General features: G+C 45.8%; 1 protein-coding gene across 13 annotated transcripts in view; it reads right to left on the bottom strand.

The window, feature by feature from the left end:
- TET1 (tet methylcytosine dioxygenase 1) overlaps positions 1-15,760 on the bottom strand; it is a 68,773-nt gene extending 53,013 nt beyond the window's left edge. For 2 of the 13 annotated variants that reach the window (XM_040070750.1, XM_058421481.1), the window contains exons 1-8: positions 15,502-15,754; positions 15,164-15,335; positions 14,777-14,858; positions 14,522-14,602; positions 14,277-14,367; positions 13,782-13,895; positions 12,825-13,106; positions 1,782-3,833 (exon numbers count right to left, since the gene is read on the bottom strand). In XM_040070750.1, the coding sequence (XP_039926684.1) occupies positions 1,782-3,710 (1,929 nt within the window). In that variant the 5' untranslated portion in view covers positions 3,711-3,833; positions 12,825-13,106; positions 13,782-13,895; ... (3 more) ...; positions 15,164-15,335; positions 15,502-15,754. Of the gene's footprint in view, positions 1-1,781; positions 3,834-12,824; positions 13,107-13,781; positions 13,896-14,276; positions 14,457-14,521; positions 14,603-14,776; positions 14,859-15,163; positions 15,336-15,501 lie in introns of all 13 variants that reach the window. The other 11 variants (XM_058421477.1, XM_058421476.1, XM_058421480.1 and 8 more) reach the window with 11 other exon arrangements.
- Positions 15,761-16,793: the final 1,033 nt, after the last annotated feature.

Here is a 16,793-nt window from a genome sequence, read left to right as displayed (position 1 = left end):
ATAAAAAACAAGCAATCTCTCACAAAGAAAGTAAAAGGAGCACCCAGAGAGGACAAAGGTAAAGGGTCAAAGTTAATCTGCAAGGAGAAGGTCAGGCTGAGCAACAAGAAAATATATTTAGCTTGGAAAACAAGGGTTGACAGAAAAACCAGAGTGCTTCCTTTCACTTACTCTGCCAAAACCCTTTATAAAACATGGCTTTTAGATCACTTCCTACCTCAACTCCATGAATCCTCTCCCATGAACTTTTCTTCAATCCCACTGACTAAATATACAAAAGGACAATGTCACTACTCTTTTGCTGTAAAAAGTCAGGATAAGTCTCTACCACCTTTATTGTTTTAGTACCTATCTTAAGTCACATTACAGCTGTCCCTTTCCTCACTTATTTTTTAAGAGCATTAAGGAGCAGTTGAGATAGAAAGAGGTTTTTGAATGAATTCTGAGCCAAACTGTTCAGGCCTACTTCCCTAAACATCATACCTTAAAATACACTCCCCCCACAAAGGGGAATATATCATATCTCCTCACTCTACAGGACTCTTCTTTCTGCTTGCCTACCTTAAAACCAGAATGGACTTCTCTGCCAGCCCTGGTAAGCACAGGCGAGAGCAGTGAAAACAGGAGGTCTCCTGAGATCTCCACAGCTGATGGGAATTTCTACCTGCTGTAAGAACACACCATTTTAATGAAATTGCTCTTGAGAAAGGTTTTGCAGGTGCATTCTCCCCAGTGTGAACTGCTCCACTCAGAGTACACACCGGTGCAGAGACTTGAACCTCAGTTTCCCACATCCCAAGGCAAATGTCCCCATGATTTAACTACCAAGACAGCCTCTCTCCCTCTGTGGTTCAGGTACTATTGGATCATACGAGGAGAACGCTCCCAGCAGGACCTGGCAGTGCAGAGTCTCACTGCAGCTCAGAGGTCAGGGAATTCAGTTGGGATGTGGGAAATCTATGTTCAACTCCCTACTTACCTGATTTAAAGCCTGATCTTGAAACTGAAATCCCTCAGAAGGTCAGTGCTGTTATCACATGGGCATACAGACTGTCTTTTCCCCTCCTCTTTGTTCCAATAGTTATGACCTGGGTTATAAAAGGCTGATGGGTCAGAAAAATGAGTAAGAAACACAGAAAAAGAAAGTATGCATGGGGAATGTGGTAAAAGACAAAGAAGAAAGGAAAGAGAAGTGAAATGAAAGAAACAGAAAAATAGACAATTAGAAAGGCAGAGAGATGCGAAAGGGGAAAATGCAGCTACAACTCGGTCCTGAAGTTTATAAATTGATTTCCACCAAATCTGTCATCACAAACAAATTACTTCAACTGAACCAAAGAGCAGAAAACCTGCCTTCCTTTGCTTTTAGTGTGCAGTATTTTAAAATACCAACACTCTCCCTAGTAATTCACTGTCTCCTAAGACTACCCTCAATCTCCCTCCTCCCCACATTTTGTGCTTCAATCTTTCTCATTTCTTCAAGCACTCCAATTAATCCATTGTATTGGCCAACATACCAATACCTGGGACACATAGTTAAAGCCACATTTACCTTTGATTTTACAGATTTGCACAACAGGAACAAGACTAACTCCAGCTCACTCTAACCTACACTTCTGCAGATGACAAGAGGAAGTTACTGCGCAACCTGTTAGCACCAACAGTAACCCTGAACTCTCTAAGGCTGTCACGTGCTCTAAAGCAGCATTTCCCCTTGCAGAACTTTAAGATGTACCTCAAGCCTCAAAAGAGTGATTTCATTTGCAACTGCTTTGTCTTACCTCAAAAGGCAGCGTGATTGGTGGTGGTGGCTTTTTCAGTTCTTCACATTTTCTCTTTTTACATATCCGGTGACTAGTTTTGCGCTTCCTGCAACAGCTGCATTCCTCACAATTTGTTTTCCGCAGACAGGGCTCACAGACTCCACAACGCCTTCGTTTCTTCTTCTCCAGCATAGGGAGCAGAGATGAATATGGAACAGGGTAATCACTAGCTGGATTTTTAAGAGAGGATGGCCCTGAGGCCTCAACTGCTTCAGTGCTGTTGCTCACGTTGTCCTGAACTGAATTCAAGCTTACTCTGACACTTCCCAGCTGTGATGAATAATCATTATACTGCAGTCTTGAGTCAGCTGGCAAATCTGCATTTATGGCTTTTTCTGAGGCAAGAGCAGAGATTTCCATGCTTGAAGGCAACTCTGAAACAAAACCTGCAGAGAATTGTCCAGGGCTTTCAGCAGAGATTTTATCAGCTGTGTGTTTTTCTAAATCTGAAGATAAAGCAGGGACATATCCTGAATTCAAAATTAATGTCTCTGCATCGATACATTTAACAAGCTGTTCAATGTCCTCTACCTCAACACTGTTTAAAGTGGTATTGGAGATTGGTTCACATACTGTAAATATGTTTTTTGCATCAAATTCTGAATTCTTTTTTGTAAAGCTCAAATCTGAATTTGAATCAAGTTCTTTGTGAATGGGTACAAAATCCACAACCAGTTTCATGGGGTATTCTGCAAGTGAGCTTGCACCTCCAAAATGTAAAAACAAATTTGATTCAGAGGCAGCTACAGAACTAGAGTTTGAACCAATGTCTTTATTCTCAGATTTCAAATCCCAGCCTGCCTTCAAGCAGGAGTCTGCAAGCGACCTTGCATCTTCTAATAAATGTTCTTGTGAGTTTAACTCAGAGGTAATTAGAGATGCAGAATCCAAGTATTGTTCTTCCCTAGGTAGCACCACGTCCAACCCCGCTCCAATGTGGAATTTGGCAAGCGTGACCGACTTTATCAGTACTGCTGAGCTGAGGTCTGAGGTATCAGCAGAGCTGGAGTCAGGTTCTGTACTGTTAGGCACCACACTGAAGGGAGCCTCTGCATGCACCTTGGAGTTTGAATCATAGGCAATTACAGAGTCAGAAGGAGAAGATGGAAGCACCAGCGCGGCATCTTCAACAAATGCTTCAGCCAAACTACCCGTACCGAGACCACTGGGTATCTGCCCACAGGGCAGGTCTGCATGCTTAGATTTCACCTCCGAAGCTTCCGTACCATCATCAGTTACCTGAGTGTTTGGAATGGAGCCATCTGTTTGAGATATTTCTGCCTCCTTGATCTGACTGGCGCATGCAATAACAGGCTCTTCACCTGCACTACACAGACAGCCTTCTGCAGGCAGAGCAGCTAACTCATCTTGAGCTAAATCCTCTTTCAAAGCTATTTCACCTTGTTCGTCATTTTTCTCCTCTCCTACTGCCAGGGCTTCTTGTTCATGTTTTTCCTTGGCCTCTAGCCTTTTTTGTGCTGCAGCTTTCCTGGGTTTTGCAATTATTGGAGCTTGGGACAATCTTCGGGAGAAGGATCGGTTACGGAGAGACATCGTAAAGCCATTGATGCTGAAAGGATCCTGGTTGTGAAAGAGGATATTGTCAGCTTTCTCCAAACTCACCCAGGACGCTCCAGACAAGGTTCTGGTTACGCTGCTCCTGAGAAGTCTACCTGAAGAGCTCATGATTGGTTTCTTTTCTTGCTGTTTTTTCTTAACATCTTTTTCTTGCGCTGGCTTTTTACCTTTTCCACAACTAAAGGCTTTTGTGGAAGTCTTTGTGGTTTTCTTTCTCACTTGGCTAGATTTCTTTTTGCTCTGGTTTGTTTTCCTTTTGCCTAACTCTTCTTTTTTGGCTGATCTGGAAGGCCTCGCATGGTGAGCCATGTCTGCGGAGCAGGAGGAATGTTAAGAGGAGAGATGGAAAAAAATCATGAGCTCTTGAGAGACCTCTTCAGTAGAAAACTGCATACTCCCATTGCTGCTTTCCGTGCTCATACAATGTCAACTCTGAAACAGAAAAAGATACAAAACAGCATTAATATGCTTCTAATTAATAAAAGGTGCACATATTTCCACTGACCATTTTTAATATTTAAAAATACAGAGGTAGAATCAGAAATAACAGTATTGGGTGTTATATTCAAGTAGCCCAAAAGCTTTGAAAATAATGGTATACGACAAAATAAAAAGCTTGTCTAAAGGCCTGTAACACAAACTAAGAAGCAAACGGAACTCAAATGACCAGGCAACATTTACTATTTTATGTCAGTACTAAAAAGCTTGAGTTTTCTCAATTTTATTAAGAGTTCATTCACCAATAAGCTTCCCTTGAGTAAGGAGAAGTTCATATTTATGTAAGGACATTCAGGAACAAAAGAACAAATCTGAGTTTATTTTTTGTGCCTACTCAATATATTATCATCAGGGCATCTATCATTCTTTCACCATCCACTGGTAGGCCACCATGGTACAACTCCAGAAAAAATGGGAGAAGTAACAAAGAGATCAGCCTGTGGTATTACAGGGGAAAGGGACCAGGGGAGAATTTAACTTTCCCAGCATTATCTTATAAAATACCTTCACAGCACACGCAAGGCAGATGTCCCTGCTTCTTCACTACGACTTCGTAAATTTACCTTCACAAAACCACCACAGATCTGTCCCAAGCTTTTGTCCCCAGACACAACTGTGATGCACAGGTCCCCCAACGCAACTGAATCGTCTCAAAAGATACAACAAACTTCTGGTGCTCCAAACCAATTTCCTTCAAGGTGAGTTGGGTTTTTCTTAAAAGTAAAGCAATTCTCACAAGTACATATTTTTAAGCACGTAGTGCCTTTTGAGTACCTGTAGAAGGCTTTTAAAGCTTTATTTAGCTGTTTGAATAAATCACACGGATAGATAAAGGCAGCCCTAATGGGAACAGGCAGAGGCAGAGGCTCGATAGTTTTCAGCAGGAAGGTATCTTCCCTTCACCATCATTCCTTTGAATTCCTTAAATCACAGGAGGTGACTTGAATTCAAGTCATCTCCAGGCCTTCTACACCTCTCATTGATGGGAAGAGGCCAGGAAAAGGAAGAACAAGAAGTAACATGTCTGAAATCCTGACCTCAAATGGAAGTAAAAGAAAGGGAATCCTGGCTTCTAAAGGAAACAGCAAAGGAAAGAAGAGCGTTAGCAGGTTCCTGACATCACCACTCCCTCCGATGACCTCAGTTCCCACCTTGAAACCAACAGGGTGATCCTCACGGAGGCTGCACTTCCCCACAGCCTGGTCTGAGCTCTGCTGAAGGTGGGGAGAGTTTTGCTAACGCAGCCTGAACAGCAGTGCCCCAAGAGAAGCTCATGATCCTGCCGAGAGTATGGGCTGGCACAGCCAACTCCCACAGCCTCTGTGTGACCACCAGCTTGCTGCTCCCCAAAGCAGCACCGGCCTCTTTCTGGCCAGCTGTTTTGTCCCAGCCCTGGGCAGCCTGCCCAGTGGCCACAGCACCCACCAAGCCTAACACTAACTCCCCAAACTCCTTCTGAGTAGCTTATTTAAAGCATTTTGAAGCCTAGCTCTTATTTATTCAGCTGTAGCAAGCCAACTGATCCTCTGTACTACAACATACAAGCCAAGTATCTTCTAAATGTGATGTGATTATCTTGTATCACATCTTCATATTGCATATCAGATGATTATGAGACAGAAGGTTTTTTCACACACACAAATACCATTTAGAGCCAGCAGTGCTGTACAAGAGAAGGCTAAACACACTCCTCAGGTCAGCTAAGAAATCAGTGCCCAGTAAACACCCAATAAATAAGCTGAATAATTAGCATCCCTCCTCTACAGCACCACACCCAACCTGCAGAGACTAAGTAGACACGTGCAGTTGTTTATGGTTGTGGGTGAATCCTCTGGCAGAAGAGACCTGAACAGCACCCACAGAGGCTCTCTGTAAAAGCTGGGTCAGCCAGTGAAACAGTACAACAAATACAACACTGAAACGAAGGTAGTAACCCGAGTACTCTCCTCCCCCCAACACTTCTCTGGAGGCACATGGGGGAAGGGGGACATGGCCATTAGGAGTCACTCCATGAACCAAAGAGGGCATCACATCAGCAGGTCCATGAAATAGCTGCTGGCAGCCTGCAAAAGGCCTCCCCAGTTTTTCGGGTTTGTGACAGAGACCGGGATCTTCATTCTAAAGGATGGCCTGGAGGGCAGCAAAACTAGCTGGAAGTAAGCAGCAGGCACATCTACAGCCATTAGCAGAGGAGCTACATAACAGCGGCAGGAGAAGAAACACGAGCTAGTTTCAGAGCCTATAGCCAAAAGAGCAAGGAAGAAAACAAGCCATCAGCAAAGGCCAGGCAACAGAGCAACGTGTGAATCAGGGAGGGGGGACTGAAGTGAAAGTCTTTTCTCTTTATCAGCCCCGAAACAGAAGCAGAATGACCAGAGAATACAGGAGGTCTGCTGTGGAAACAGCGACTGGATTTTTGAGAATACTGAATGTGAATGATGCTTTGCTCGTATTGTTTGCCTACACAAGTAGTTGTTACTGTTACCGTGGAAGTTCAGGAAGCACATCCCTTAAAATTATCAATTAGAAGCTTAATTTACAACAATTTGGTAACTTATTTAATTGTTACTACAATTACATGGTAATATGTCCTTGTATTTGGACAGTGATAGGACTGGGGGATAGCTTCAAGGTGAAGAAGGGCAAGTTCACATCAGATACTAGGAAGAAATTGTTCCCTCTGAGGTTGGTGAGGCAATGGCACAGGTTGCCCAGAGAAGCTGTGGCTGCACCATCCCTGGAAGTGTCCAAGGCCAGGCTGGATGGCGTTTGGAGCACTGTGGTCTAGTGGAAGGTGTCTCTGCACACGGCAGGGGGTTGGAATGAGTCGATCTTTAAGATGCCTTCCAACTCAAACTATTCTGTGATGGCACGATTTGAAAACTGCAAAACAGTTGTTTCAAGACTAAAGAGGCAAGATCATCCTGGGATTCTTTGGTTGATTGGTTTCGGTTTTTGGGGTTTTTTTAATACTTTAATACAGAAAAACTCACCTGTCTGGCAAGAATGTAGAAAACTATCAGTGCTGAAGCATTGCTTCTCTTCAGGGCCAAAATTAGAAAGGCTAGGAACAAAATGGTTCAAGATTTCCCTTATACTTGCTAAAAAAAGAATGGTGATATTTGTAGGAAATTGTCTGGCTTTACATGCTGCATTATAGAAGATGATAAAGGCTTTATCTGACCCAGAGATGACAATAGAGGGTCACAAGAACAGCAACACTTTTATCCATTTTGTTTCAATTTTGTCTGGAGTGACTTTAGGTTTTTCAGAAGAAATCTGGATAGACCCCCAAAGGAATTTTTTTGGGGGGTAGGGGGTTAACACTTCAGTTATATTTGTCTGGGACTTTGAGTACCTGACACACAAGGTGACCTTACACTCTCAGGCAAAATGGCTGTCAGCAAGAGAACCCTGCTCCCCTTAAAAAAATTCTAGTCTTGAACACTAGACAGCCACAACCACCTTAACCACTATCTAAAAACTGTCTGACATTTTAAATAACCTGTCCTGTAAGTTACATTGCTATTTTTTTGTCTCCTCTTTCAGTTAGGACCAGAATATTAGGTGGCTGCAAGGTTGGTATTCAAGTTTTGTTTCCTGTAACATTAGGAAATATTTTACCTTCCTTTTTCCATTTAAAGCACTGGCAAGGAGTGTTGATATATCTGCAGCAGTTGCAAATCATCTCATGCTGCTTCTTAAGGACAGCAAATGGCTTTATCACATTGGTCATATTTCACAACAAGCAATTACATTTCCAAAACATCTATGCGGACTCAATAGGGTTATAAAACATTAACTTCCTGGGGCAATATAACTTGTCACTTTTCTATCATCCTGAAGAAAAAAAACCCCTTATTTCAGTGCTTTCTTCTGAAAGCCAAGCCAGGTGAGACCGGCCATGCCTTCCCTGGCAGGGGAGCACAGGCATCTCCAGGATATAAAAGAGGCAATAGGTGACAGGAGGTTTTGCAGAGAACTGCCCTAGATAATATCAGTGCATCCTGAAGCTGTCTGTCCCTTGAGCCAACTTATCTCTCCTAATCCATGTGCAAAGCTGAAAGCTAGTTCTAAGGCCAGTTGCTAAAGTTTTGCTCATTCGTGGTAATAAAACTGGAACAATTCTACTGACTGCTATAATCCTCAAAAAATACTGCTAAAAAAGCTAATCAAAGGCTAATTTTTTTACTCCTGTCATGGTCAAAATTCCAAACAATTATAATGAGAATTCTATCTACAAAGTAATTAAGAAATTTAACCCCACACTGTCAGAATGCCTCCAGAAAAAAAAGAAAACCAAAACCAACAACACCCCCCAATCAAACTAACAACAAAAAAACTCCCAAATCCACACACAATGGTTCACTTTACATGAATGGGTAAAAAAAGATAAAGCAAATTTTAATTCTAGAGACAGTGTCAATCAAGATTCTGTTACATAACTTGATTCTTGTTGGAAGATGGTAGAGGGAAAAGAAAGATATTAGAAGATGTGTCCTCATTAAAAATGGTAGCAGGTTTTTTACGGTGTTGTGAAAAAATGGCAAGTGACCACTGAATAGAGTAGCATACAGGAAAAAAACACAGCTAGCAGTCACTAGTTTCACTAGTCACCTGGCTTCACAAGTCAGATGTCCTTAAATACATTTTGTTTCTGTGTTTAGGTATCTTTTAAAAAGTCTCTTGAGATTTGCCCTTAGAAGAAACTGATTTGGAAGCTTTCATAAAAGCCACTCAATAACATGCAGGTCCCAAGCAATAAGGGCCACAATGTGACTAAGCTGTCGCACAAGCTCAGATATAGAGTTTAGAATTGAAAAACACCTCATCTTCTGGCAGCAAACATACTAGAGGAAGATGCAAGAGACACCAGAGAAGAGAGACGTTAAAAAAATCTGACCCTCAAGTACAAAAGCATGTCATATCACCTGCATATTCTCTCCCAGCTGAACTAAAGCCAACCTGCTCTCCACTTTGGCCTTGTTCCTGCATCTACTCATTGCTCTGCAGAACACTATGGATATGAAAAGAAGAGAAATGGGTTAGGAGGGGAGAACCAGCTTTCATTTTCCCTTTCTCCCTTCTTTAATCCTTGAATACACATTTGGCTTTGGCTAAGAAATAAAAATAGAAGTTCTCATCTGCCATCTCAGTACCACAAATTATTTCATACACAGAGGCCTCCCCACTCCATTTTCCTCCATAAAGGTTTTCTGCTTTATATCACAGGACTACGCCACTCATAAGCAACCAGATATATTTCATCCATGCATATTAAACGTTGGCTTAAGGCAACACTTCCCACCAGCGTACAAATGTGGAACAGGCACTGCAGGACGCCACCTCAGTTTCTTATAGACAAAGGCACATAAAGCACAATCCTTTACTCATTCATCAGCAACACAGGACGATGCTGAGCAGACCAAGCACCAAGGCCTCCATCCTAAACTTGTGTCCTTGCTGGCCCGGTCAGGCCATGTCTGCGCTCGGGGGATAGGGCAGGGCTGCCACCCCGCTGCGAAAGGAGCTGGAGGCTGCTGTGAAATAGGCACGCTCCGGGAGTTCAGCAGGAGATGTCCATGCTTAGCATTTCGCAGTGTCATGACTTCATGCACCTTGGCACCTTCGCAGTGAGTCACGCAGATAAAAAGATACCACAAAAAACCTCCTCCCAGTTCAGAGAAAGCTCTAGTAGAACGATTAGGGGAAAAAACAACAACAACAAAAAATAGAACTGTGGCGAGGAACCGCACATGCCTAAACCAGAACCCAGATTAAGCCTCAGACAAACAGCCTGAACCAAAAATCCATTGTGAATACTCACACCACATATGCAAGTATCCTCCCTTCAGCCAGGCAGGAGCATGGGCTTACTTTAATCTATGTGCAGTGCAGCCAAGCACAGACCTTCACAGGCAGAATGCTAAAAAAAGTAAAAATATACCAAGTAATTTCTAAAAGCTCAGCAAAGAAAAAAAAAACATCCACCAGAATACTCTGGACACATTTGAATAAAAAAAAAAGCCAAGCAGAACACCCTAGCTCATCATATGCCTTCCTAATTCTGTATTTATGCTGTTTAAAGCACTGCATTTCTTTTTTATAATATGACCCCATTCTTCAGGGGGTTTGCCTTTTCTTTAAAACAGCAACAAAAAAACCACAACCCTACCACCACCATTGACTGAATCACCTTATCTCAAACTCAGCTAAAAGAAGGGGGAGGTGGAGAAAAGAACCTTCAGGCAAAGATTAAGCCTGGAAAATTTCAGCCTGAAAGGTGTTTTGAAATTTTAAGTATCTTAAAACAGAAAGCAGGATGGAAGTGCTTAGGCCAGTTTCAACAACCACAGGTACCATGCCAGTCATAATAAAACACTATTAGTGAAGATTTTTAATTACTGCACAGTGAAGAATTAGCTCTTACAGAAACTGTGAATATCAAAGTTCCTTGGTAGATGTCACCTTGAGTTTTTCCCCAGTTTACCTGCTGTGTACAACCCAGTCTGCCCTTGTCTCCTCCAAGCACAACAAACTCCTCTTATCTTGGTCTGACCCTCATCCCAAGAGCAACCATCACCAACCCTTGGGCTGGCAGAGCAACTACCTCAGACAAGCATAAACCAGCTTCCTCCTCCTTTACAGTTAGGGCCGACAAGGCTACCTACCTAGACCAAGACTAAATGCTAGATTTTCCCAATTTAATCTGTTTTCCTAATTCGTGTCGAGTGACATAATGAAGAAAGGGTAATTACACCACCGAATAGCTTTTTGCCTTCCACAAGAGTACCTCAAGAATCACTGAGCACAGCTGGGGAGAACTCTTATTATTTGGAAGAGTACTATTATTGTTTTCACAGGTTTTTCCATTGTCTTGAAAATTTAAAGAGAAACCTCTGCTTTAGAAATCCACTCAGTCATGTTTAAATACCTAATGCTGCGATCTTTGCCCATTTTGCCATTCCTGTAGCACAATTTCTGGAGTAAGAGCTCTTTAGCCAGACGCACGGCGGTGCAGCCCTCCTGGCCAGCTTGTTTACAGGAGCCGACTCCCAGCGCCTCGCTCCACCGACACTGGTGTGCTCACGCCCAGCTCCACAAGCCCGCCGCGCATTCCCCTCTCCTCCTTAAAGGAGTAGCAATCTCACCACGCTGGGTAGCTGCTACGTAGGCCGAGACACAAGCGATGCGGACTACGTTGCTCTTTAAATATCTTTGGGGTGCAGCAGGATAGGCTGGCTGAGCGTAGGACAGGCTGGGCACACAACTGGCGCGTCTCCTTTGACTTACTGCTGCGCCTGGTCCCTTCGCAAAGCCAGCCTGTTCCCCTGCTCGCTCCTCGGGCGCCAGCTGCCGTACCTTTGTAAGGTTAGCCGCTGCTGCCTCCCAGCAGGCCGCCTCGTCCTTTCTCCTCACCCATTCGGCGAAGCACGTCCTCCTCCCCTGGTTCTTTCACGAGCGCGGCAGGGAGCATGCCCGCCAGCACCAAGCCTCCAGTTTCCACAAGACCACCACCTCTTTTCCCCCGGCTCCAAGAGCAGCTGGACAAGCGCTCGGCGCCCAGGAGCACCCCGGGGGGAACGGCCCCGGTGGGCTCTGGTTCCTTCAGTGCAGGCAAGCCGACCCCAAGGGAGGAAGGGCAGGCAGGGCCCTCCTGGCGGGGAAGCAGAGGTTCCTCGTGGCCCGGCCCCGCCGCCGGCCGTGCCCCCTCAAGCCCGGGAGCCCTCCCCGGGGCTGCAGACAATGGGCCCAAGCCCAGCGGCGGCGCTGGGGACCCGCAGCGCCCATCCGGACGCGCCCGGCTTCTCCCGCGGCAAAGGCGGGGAGCCGCCCGCGGGGATGCTCCCCCCAGCCCCGCACACCAGCGACACCTCCGCAGGGTGATGCTAAGCGGCCCTCGCCGCTTTTATGGGGCGGCGGGAGTGGGCTGCGGGGTTTTTCCGGCTGGCCGGGGGCCCCTACGGCCGGGCAGGGTCCCTTTTAATTGTTCCCTGTCCTCCACGCAGGCTGCAGTCAGCGTCTCTTGCCTGGCGGGTTTTTCCAGGCAGGCTCTGGCTGCTGCAGCTCAAATACGCTCCACCACAGCCAGGGAGACCGGACTTCTTCGTTTTTTCGGCCAACAAACTCCGTTTTGCATTTGAATAACCCCCAGCCTGCCTTCCTCCCCGCCTCGGAACGGCCCGAGCCGCGGGGCTCCGAGCCTGGCCGCGGCGGTGCCTCTGCCTCCCCCTCCCCACTCTACCGAAGCTTAACTTTGCAACTAGCCAAGGGGATAAGCGAGAGGGAAAGGAGGGGGGAAACAGAGGAATTAAAAAAAAAAAAAAACGGAAAGAAAAAAAGGTGGGGTTCCGAGGGCAGAGGTCCCCGCCGTTCCCCCCCCCTTCCGCCCGCAGCAGCCCCGGGACCCGTCCCGCACACGTACCAGGGCTGCGGCGCGGCCAGCCCGCAGCTCTCGGGAAGGGGCGATGCCGGCATGGCTCGGAGCGGGGCGAGGCGCGGGTCAGGGCCCGGTGCCCCGCGGGCGGGCGGCTCCCATGGCACGACGAGCCCAGGCGCGGAGAGGAGCCCCGGGCCGCAAAACGTGCTCCGTGCTCCGGCGGCGTCGCCCCTGGCCGGACCCTCCGGGAGGGAGCGGGGAGGGGGCGGCTCGGCGGGGCGCTCGCCGCACCGAGCCCTCCCCGGCAGGCGGCAAAACGCGCCCTGGATCCCCGCGGCCGGAGCGGGATTCGCCGCCCCCCGCACCCCACCCGCGCCCCGGGGTGACCCGGCGCGGCCCCGGGGACGGCGAGAGCGGCGGCGGTGACCCCACGGCTGCCCACAAGAACCGCCGTCGGCCGCCTGGCCTGTAACGCCGGGGGTTATTTAACAACAACAACAAAATTAAATGACGGTAATAAGAGAAAAGGCAAATTATCCCGTTACTTGCGGAGGCCATGGTTTGACGCCGCATGTCCCCTGGACAGTCACGGTAGTGGCACTCCATAAAACCATCTCTTTTCTTTTTAGCCTGGAAGAGGGAAACCTGGTCAGCCGTGAGAGGCAAGGGAGGACAAACCCCCTTCCCCTTACATGTGCCATCCGGGAGGACTCTCAAACACCAGCGTCCATCAGGGCCCAGCCATCCCACGCACGGAGCAAACACTCCCAGAAGCATGGGGAAGGTGCTGGCTGAGAAAGAAGATCTGCTGAGCCGCCCTCTCCCTCCTGCAAGGAGGTAAAAGATAATGAGCCTTCTCTTCCCCATCCTCCACCTCATTCATTAAGAGCCACTGATGATATTTGCTGCTCCTTCCCAGAGGGAAACGGGCGAGTAAAATGTTATGGTAAGAGGAAGAGTCAGTCCACTGACTGACTTCTTCCACCCCTCGTTATCACCGGAGCCTTTTGTAAAAAGCAGGCCACCAAATCTAACATCTCTTCAGACTGAAAAACAGATGTTGGAAATGGGATCTGTGGAACAATATACCCAAGCAGTACTTTTTTGGAAAGGTTTCATTATTACTAAGTCTGTTGCAATATAAAGCACTTCAAGTGTGAACCAGCCCAGTCAAAATGTGAGCCTGCAGAGAGGCTTTTCTGCGGCACACAAGTGAGCAGTACCATCCACTTCCATCCATTCCTAGAGATGCTTTAAATGCCAACATTTAAGTGACGTGGATAGAGGAGAAACAGTGGCATGGATCTGCACAACTCCTTGTCACTGGTGCTCCTCAGTGCTAGTGGGTAGGTAGCCTATCACCAATTTGCACCTCCAGCCTGCCCTACATATCCTTGCAGTGAGAGAAGAAAGTAGTCTAGGAATCTTAGCCGAGCTCACAGATACTCGAGTTGAAACAAGGTGAAACCTACACTACAGACACCTGCATTTTGAACACTTACCCTCAGTGGCAGGGAATTTTAGCAATGCACAAGTTCTCTGTGCTGGGTGTAACCCTTCCATCTCCTTCTCAGGGCCAGATATCAAGACTTATATAATTCCAAAGACTTGTCCTGCTAAAACATAAGGTAGCACAAGCTATTTTTGTAAGATAAAATAACAGGTGATTTGAGAGGTAAAAGAACCATTGCTCTCAAACTGCTGCATGTAGCAGAAGTTAAAGCAACTGGAACTTCATGATAAACCCCCACATTATCAGAATACGTTTCTTGGGGAGATGGCAGTAAGTCAGAGGTTGTGGGCTTGAATAAAAAGCAGAGCAAGAAATTAGTAACTTGGGGGAAAAGCAAGAAACAATGAGGGCTAAGGTTAATTTTGAATAAGCGGGTTAACACGGGAGCACCCAAGCATCAACATGCACAATCACAGCTCCATTAAAAACATGCTAAAGGCTAGGAAACAAACAAGAACTAACAATTGTTCATTTTCACACTTACAGATTTATGTGCTCATGGTCTGAGGTTCTCCATCCTGGGAAGCAATTAGCACCAGATCACAGTCTTTTCTGGCAACAGTGAGATACTCAGCCTACCAAGACAAGCTGAGTATAAACGTTTGCAAAAAGATTCCACAGTAATGACCGTCGGGGCAATAAAACAGTGGATTAAACTCTTTCGCTAAAATGCAAAGTGAGGCACATGGAGTTAAACACTGAAATTGCAGCTTCTGACTTAACTCCTACCATTTAAAATAGAGATCCTGGTACTGTGACAGGTGCTGCAGTGAAGCTGTTCTGTGTGCTCAAGTGGAGTGTCAGGAATCACTATGAAAGAAGGAGAGAAATGAACAGGAAACACCCCTATATCATCATTATTTAGCCCAGATCCCTTGTCTGCTTATATCTCAAATATAATGTGCAGTTCTAGTTTGCTTAAAAGGTGGGAACTTGGAAGTAAAACAGAAACTTGAAAGACACATAAGAACACAGCAAGCGTACCTAAAAGCACATGGAGCAGCTAAATGCACCAATATGTCCACCCTAGAAAGGCAGCAATCTGGATGAAATCCCAACCAATATACTGAAAAATAAAAACAGCATGGAAAGTAATACCAGAGAGGGACACTCATTCACTCAATGTGCATTTAGAGAAACAATGACCTTTTCTCTAAAGTAAAGAACATCAAGGCAAATATATATCAAACATGTAATCAGAACATAGACAGCAACTTCATGCAACATGTTTTCAAACCACAGCACTAATTACTACAACACACTGAAGAGGCAGAAAAATTTAGGGAGGTTTTTTGTTTTGAAGCAAAAATAATGGAAGAAAGTTTAACCAAAACCACACGACACAGAAGTACTATTTTAATTATATGTTACCTGAAGCTGAAAGAGCGCACCAAGTGTCCTGTATGCTATCCAAGTCTCCTTCCCTGTGTATATGCTACTGGCTATTTTTCTAGGGAAGGTTTTAACCTGGCAGACCTTCGGTCTGACACAGTGCTCCTATCCCTGTGCTATTCTCCAGAATAAAATTCAAGTTGACATCCACCTACAGAATGAATAAGACAACACTGTACGAAGCGATAAAGTGCACAATCCTGTAAGCAGCTCTGGCAAAACTCGAGTCTGGGGTAAACACGAGGGAACTGTAAGGGGCAGCTGCTCCCTAGGAGGCAGGGAGCCACACACAACAGCCAGCAGGACAAGGACCTCACCAGCCAGCACCCTGCCCCACTGTACACACATAGGGTAAACAGAACAGGCCCAGGGGCACCATCTGCATCCAGGCACAAGGCCAGGGAATAAAACAGCTTCCAGAAGATGAGGTAGGTCTGAAGTCCAACTAAGAACTCCATCTGCACGTTACAAGTAGGTCTGGAGACCCATGGAATAAGGAAAAATACATAGAAGCTAAGCAAATACTAAATATAGTCCATACAGAATAAAAAGGGCCAAGCCCCAACTAAGGCTCTAAGTAAACAAGGCCCATTTCTTAGTCAGGGTTGAGCTTAAATAGAGCTCCTGGGCCCATGGGCAGAGGATGTGGGTGGAGACTCCAGATGCAGCTGGTCAGATCCATTAAGACCTGTTAGACCTCAGGGCCTTGACCCTGGAAACAGAACTATTCCAGTATGCTGTCCCTAAATTAGTCCTGCAGTCATCTGGATCAGACCTCTGTGACAGGCACAGCATCAGTCCAAGCTAAGAAAGGTTGGATGCTGAACTTTAGCTCTTCACAAACCAAACCTCTGAGAATTACACTGCAAAGACATCTAAGCTCCTTTTTAAGCGACAGAGTTGAGCTAACCAGGCCTGTCTTAGCTAGCCTTGCTTCCCTTGTAGTGGAAAGATGATACTGAAACATTAGGGCTGTTGCTTGTGTGATTACAAAACACAGATCACAGCTTCCAGTTTCTATCAAAGCCTGCCTCACGTTTATTAGCTCGGACTCCAGCACTACAAAGAGACCAGCCTGCTCACAGCCCAGACGTGACCTAGGAGCCTGTGTGCCACACTGGTGTGTGGTGCTGTGCCTGTGAATCCAGCTGAACACGGGCCAAACACTGTTAATGCCTTTCTAATAGAGATGATCAGATAAACCCGCAGCATTGTTAGTTGGCACTATCTGAAAGACTAAAATCTTGAATAACATGAGTTTAATGCAGAAACTCTTGAATCCTAATTGTGGTTTTGACAATCACTTCCTCATTTAGTTTTTCTTGGCTCTGGTTCTGTAGATAGTATCTACCTGCCTGATTGGCACTGAAAACAGGTTAACGTTTGTAGGCACACCGAACACAGATACTTTAAGCATAAACACCATTTTATGTGAAATAAGGCCAGAACAGACTATGACTTCATCTTCTGATACCCATTATACAGGCCCACTGCATTTATTCTAAATCTTTCCTGACAGATGTTCCTGACCTGGAGTGGACAGCAGTTTGCTGCCAGTTTCTATTTTCATTGGAAATCTTGGCCCTTACTTGACAGCACGATTATGCCT

Source organism: Hirundo rustica, chromosome 8 (assembly GCF_015227805.2).
Source record: "Hirundo rustica isolate bHirRus1 chromosome 8, bHirRus1.pri.v3, whole genome shotgun sequence".
Classification (NCBI taxonomy): domain Eukaryota; kingdom Metazoa; phylum Chordata; class Aves; order Passeriformes; family Hirundinidae; genus Hirundo; species Hirundo rustica.
The sequence above is the reverse complement of the archived record's forward strand: the minus strand, read 5'-3'. Positions and strand labels throughout refer to the sequence as shown.